Source organism: Pterocles gutturalis, unplaced genomic scaffold (genome assembly GCF_000699245.1).
Source record: "Pterocles gutturalis isolate BGI_N339 unplaced genomic scaffold, ASM69924v1 scaffold26679, whole genome shotgun sequence".
In the NCBI taxonomy this organism is placed as follows: Eukaryota; Metazoa; Chordata; class Aves; order Pterocliformes; family Pteroclidae; genus Pterocles; species Pterocles gutturalis.
Window position 1 is genome coordinate 1,679 of NW_010133968.1, and position 5,396 is coordinate 7,074.

The 5,396-nt window shown below is 60.8% G+C and overlaps 1 protein-coding gene across 1 annotated transcript in view; it reads left to right on the plus strand.

Annotated features, from left to right (window-relative positions):
• Positions 1-7: 7 nt before the first annotated feature.
• EIF4G1 (eukaryotic translation initiation factor 4 gamma, 1) overlaps positions 8-5,396 on the plus strand; it is a 6,387-nt gene continuing 998 nt past the window's right edge. The window contains exons 1-16 of the mRNA XM_010081436.1: positions 8-77; positions 334-471; positions 663-836; positions 914-1,111; positions 1,372-1,518; positions 1,613-1,849; positions 1,928-2,032; positions 2,443-2,593; positions 2,704-2,804; positions 2,904-3,006; positions 3,126-3,228; positions 3,895-4,151; positions 4,226-4,341; positions 4,481-4,653; positions 4,812-4,937; positions 5,029-5,110. Coding sequence (XP_010079738.1) covers positions 27-77; positions 334-471; positions 663-836; positions 914-1,111; positions 1,372-1,518; positions 1,613-1,849; positions 1,928-2,032; positions 2,443-2,593; positions 2,704-2,804; positions 2,904-3,006; positions 3,126-3,228; positions 3,895-4,151; positions 4,226-4,341; positions 4,481-4,653; positions 4,812-4,937; positions 5,029-5,110 — 2,262 coding nt within the window. The 5' untranslated portion in view covers positions 8-26. The remainder of the gene's footprint in view (positions 78-333; positions 472-662; positions 837-913; positions 1,112-1,371; positions 1,519-1,612; positions 1,850-1,927; positions 2,033-2,442; positions 2,594-2,703; positions 2,805-2,903; positions 3,007-3,125; positions 3,229-3,894; positions 4,152-4,225; positions 4,342-4,480; positions 4,654-4,811; positions 4,938-5,028; positions 5,111-5,396) is intronic.

Below are 5,396 nucleotides of genomic sequence, written 5' to 3' on the forward strand. Positions count from 1 at the left end.
TGGGCTGCCAGTTCATCCTTGCCAGCATGCAGAAACCTGAGGGGCTGCCCCAGATCACAGATGTGGTGCTGGACAAGGTCGGTCTGGCCCTGGAAATTGGGGGAGCATGGGTGGTGCCTGGGTGGGGTTCTGGCTCTGCTGCCCTGTTCCTTGTCAAGGCAGAGCTGGGGCTTCCCTGCTGTACTCGGTGTCCCATTGTAACATCTACAGTGAGCCTTGAGCCTGGGGGTGGTGTGTGGGGGCACTTCTGGGGCCATCTTTCCAGTTCCTTGTCCCGGCGCTGAGGCTGGGGGATGGATCCATCCCGCTCCTCTGCCCCCCGGGCATCCTCAGCCCTGTGTACCTTCACAGGCCCACAAGACCCCACTGCGGGCGCTTGACCCCATCCGCCTCAGCGGTATGAACTGCAGCCCTGACTTCACCCCCTCCTTCGCCAACCTTGGGCGGCCCGTCATGGGCAACCGGGGCCTGGTGAGTATCTCCTCACTTCACCCATACCTTCCACCTCTGCCTCTCCGTGATGATCAAGCCTTTGAGCCGCTGTGTCTGGGCCACTGATGTCCGTGATGGAACTGAGGATCTGAGCAGGCGGATGGGGACACCCCCACAGCCAGCCCGGCTGGTCATAGAGCACAGAGCTGAGTTTCTTCTCCCTGTCTCAGCCCTCAGGCTTGGGTCCCCGCCGCTCCCAGCCCAGCCAGAGGAAGGAACCTCGCAAAATCATTGCCACTGTGTCCCTCAATGAGGACGTCAAGCTGAACAAGGCCGAGAAGGCCTGGAAACCCAGCAGCAAACGTGCCTCTGAGGAGGAGGATCCTGAGAACATCAAGACGCAGGTGGGAGCTGGGGCAGGCTAGTGATGGGAGAGCAGGGGGGACATGCCTGGCTCTTGCTGACCCTGCTGTCCTCGCAGGAACTGCTCCGCCGCGTCCGCAGCATCCTCAACAAGCTGACGCCCCAGATGTTCCAGCAGCTGATGAAGCAGGTGATGGAGTTGTCCATCGACACGGAGGAACGGCTCAAGGGTGTCATCGACCTCGTCTTCGAGAAGGCCATCTCGGAGCCAAACTTCTCTGTTGCCTATGCTAACATGTGCCGTTGCCTTATGGGGGTGAGCAGGAGATGGGGGGATCTCCCGCTGAGCTGGCAGGGGTCTGTTTGGGGGCTTCATCTGAGTTCAGCACCTTCTGTGTAGGGTGGGGAAACGGGGTGTGTGGATGGAGGACCAGGTCCAGACTCTTAGCAGGGCGTCACGAGGGTATAGGGTGGCTTTTCCCTGGTTTGAGTGGTGCCTGGGTCTCAGCTGGTGGCCGACTTTTGAGGGAGACAGGACTCTCATGCTCCTCGCCTGAGTTGTACCTCTCCCTGCAGCTCAAAGTGCCCACAACAGACAAGCCCACAGTGACTGTGAACTTCCGCAAGCTGCTGCTCAACCGCTGCCAGAAGGAGTTCGAGAAGGACAAGGACGACGACGAGATCTTTGAGAAGCGGCAGAAGGAGATGGACGATGCCAGTGCTGTGAGTTGGGGTGGGAGGCTGCAGCTGAGGGCTGGTGTGGGCATCCTCAGGGCGGCTCTGGACTCTGAGCTGCCCTGCCATGCCCTCCCTGCAGCCCGAGGAGAAGGCGCGCATGAAGGACGAGCTGGAGGAGGCACGGGACAAGGCCCGCCGGCGATCCCTGGGCAACATCAAGTTCATTGGAGAGCTCTTCAAACTGAAGATGTTGACAGAGGCCATCATGCACGACTGTGTGGTGAAACTGCTCAAAAACCACGATGAGGAGTCTCTTGAGTGCCTTTGCCGCCTGCTTACCACCATTGGCAAGGACTTGGACTTTGAGAAGGCCAAGGTACCCCTTGTTCTGCCCTGTGCCTTGCCCTGTCCTTGCCTTTGGGAGGGATGTGACCGTGACTCTGTCCCTCTATAGCCCAGGATGGACCAGTACTTCAATCAGATGGAGAAGATCATCAAAGAAAAAAAGACATCATCCCGAATCCGTTTCATGCTGCAGGATGTCATTGACCTCAGACGGGTAAGGCGCGTGGCCTGCTGTTGCCTGGGGTCTGTCCTCTGTCCCCTGCTTGGTTCCATGGAGCTGCTGGCCTATGTTCTTGAGTGCCAGCAGTCACTGGGTGCCTGGAAGAGCAAACGTGGGTGTGTCAGCTGTGATGAGCCCCAGAGACGCCATGCTAGCCCCCAGCCCTTGGTTAGCATGGTAGTGGTAGTGGGCACACAGTAACTGGCAGCTGTTTAATGCAGGGGGGCTCATGAAACTGAGCCCTTTTGTGCCAAAAGCTGCCACAACACACAGGGAGCTGTGCTGGCCGAGGTGGGAGACTGGCCTGAGGCTTTGAGGGTGGGGTGGCTGGAAAGGGGGAATGTCTCTGCCTCCATTGTCCAGCCAGCTCAGTGCCCCCTGCCCTCCTCCCTTGCCCTCTGCAGAATAGCTGGGTGCCGCGGCGAGGAGACCAGGGCCCCAAAACCATTGACCAGATCCACAAGGAAGCAGAGATGGAGGAGCATCGGGAACACATCAAAGTGCAGCAGCTCATGTCTAAAGACAAGAGGAGAGGACCCCCCGGGCCATCCTCCAGCAGTGAGTGCCTGGGCTGGGGGGCACCTGAGGCTGCCAGGGGTGGGTTGTTCCTGCTGGCCACTGCTTGAGGCTGGGCTGTTCCTTACGTCTGTCCTCCTTGTGCCCAGGCGGCCGTGGGAGCCTAGTTGCGGACGATGGCTGGAACACGGTGCCCATCAGCAAGGGCAACCGGCCCATCGATACCAGCCGGCTAACGAAGATCACCAAGGTGAGGCTGGGGGTGCAGTGTGTGCAGTTGAGCTGGCTGCCTGGTGGGGTTCCTGCCTCGGTGTGGGGTTCAGAGCTGACTCTGTCTCTCCACCTGCAGCCTGGATCCATCGACTCCAACAACCAGCTCTTTGCGCCAGGTGGGCGGCTGAGCTGGGGCAAAGGCAGCAGCGGAGGCTCTGGCGCCAAGCCTGCAGATTCAGGTAGGCAGCGTGGGGTCAGTTGGGTGCTATTGGACAGGGCAGGAGGGGGGATCATTCCCCTGGCGGTCCCTGTACTGGTGAGGTGCTGAACTCTGAGACTCCCCTCTTTTCACGCCCAGCATCTGATTCAGGGCGACCGGCCACGAGCACCTTGAACCGCTTCTCAGCGCTCCAGCAGTCGCCCCCTGCCGAGAGTCCGGAGTCCCGCCGCGTGGTGCAGAGGTGAGGGGCCAGCCCTGCTTTGGCACGTGGGGGTGTTGGTCTGCAGCCCAGAGGGGGAAGTCCCCTGGTCAGGCAGTGGTCGGTCAATAACGTGGGCAAACAGAGCCTGGTGTCTGGGCTGGAATAACCCCCTGGGGCAGGATGGGGCTTTGGTCAGGCTCGGAGTTGGTGGTGAGTCCTTGGTGCAAAGAAGGCAGACACCACCCTGGGCTTCTTCCCTGTTGTTTGTCACTTGGGGGAACACACCTAGGTGCTGGGTCTGGTCTGGGTGTCCCAGGACCCAGATGGACATTGATGGGCGGGAGAGAGTTCTATGGAGGCTGGAGCACGAGGTCTCCAAGGAGAGTTGGAGTTGGGTTTGTTCAGGGCAGTTGGGTTTGTTCAGGGGGGATCTTGCCACAGTCTGCAACAGGAGGAAGGTGTGGACAGGATGGGGCCAGGCTCAGCTCAGCCACACCAAGGGACAAAGCGAAAGACAAAGAGCATGAGATGGGACAGGGGAGAAACAGGGAGAAGTGTTTTCCCCTGAGGGTGGGTCAAGTGCTAGAAGCAGCCCTGGAAAGGGCTGGGATTGGAGTGGGACAGCTTTGCCTCTCAGATCTCTGTAGTCTGGGGTCAGGGAGGGTGGTGATGGGCTCTTCATGCTGTGTCTGTCCTCCCACCCAGGAGCAGCTCCAGCCGCGACAGGTCAGAGAAGGCTGGGGACAGAGGGGACCGGGAGTCACGTTCGGAGAAGGGCAGCGACCGCCTGGAGCGTCCCGACCGGGGGGAACGGGCAGACAGGAACAGGTCTGCCCTCACCAAGAGGAGCTTCAGCAAAGAGACAGAGGACAGGAGCCGAGAACGGGAGAAGCAGGGCGGCCCCGAGGCCGTGCGCAAGGCTGCTAGCATGACGGAGGAACGGGACAGGAGCAGAGAGACCAGTGAGCTGGGGAAGAGTTGTGTCTGGGGGTCTGCCTGTCCTGGGCGGTGCCTGATCCTTGTTCTCTCCTCACAGTTAAGCAAGAGCCGGCACCTCTGGCAGCATCCCCCAAGCCTGCGCTGTCGGATGAGGAGCTGGAGAAGAAATCCAAGGCGATCATAGAGGAATACCTGCACATCAATGACATGAAGGTGAGAGGAGGGGTGGCCAGGCACAGCACCCCAGCAACAAGCCATCTGCTTCCCTGGGTGGTGCCGGCAGTGCCTTAATGAGGAAGGGGGGAACAGAGGCTGGCTGTGGGGCGGTAATGACCCCCTCTTTTCCCTGCAGGAGGCCCTGCAGTGCGTGCAGGAGCTGGGCAGCCCCTCCTCGCTCTACATCTTCGTGCAGAATGGCATTGAGTCCACGCTAGAGAGGAGCACCATCTCCCGCGAGCACATGGGGGTCCTGCTGTGCCAGCTGGTGAAGGCAGGCACGCTCTCCAGGGAGCAGTACTACAAAGGGTGAGGGGCTGGGGCAGCCTGGCCCAGAGCTGCTATTTGTCCGGCTTTGAATTTGTCCCTCCCTTGAGCAGGGCTCATCACTGAGACCTCCCGAGGTCCCTCCCAGCTGAGGGCACAGGGGGGCTGCTGGATCCCAACGGCCCCCCTCTGCCCTGCAGGCTGCGGGAGATCCTAGAGGTTGCGGAAGACATGGAGATCGACATCCCGCACATCTGGCTGTACCTGGCTGAGCTCATCACCCCCATCCTGCAAGAGGAAGGCATCCCCATGGAGGAGCTGTTCCGGTGAGTGCCGTAGCCTTCTGTGGGCCTGCCACAGGGTCCCAGGGGGGCTCGTGGGGGCAGGTAGCTGAACCAGGTCCCTTCTGCCCCGCAGGGAGATAACGAAGCCCCTGGTGCCCATTGGGAAGGCCGCCACGCTGCTGGTTGAGGTGCTGGGCTTGTTGTGCAAGGGCATGGTAAGTGTGGGACTGGTGTAGCTGCTGGCCACTGCCTCAGGACTCGGGGGGGGGGCAGGTTGTCATGGAGGGGTTGACCCCCTCTGCCACCAGAGGGGATGGCGGGGCATGTCCCTTGCTGTGTCTGGGTTATGGGAGTGGTATGGCCAAGCCGCAGGATCCTCCTCCTGCAGATGGAGGTTGTGGGATGCTGATGTCCACTGTCTGTCCTGCAGGGCCAGAAGACTGCAGGCAAGCTGTGGCGGGATGGGGGCCTGGGCTGGGAGGGAATCCTGCCTGAGGACCC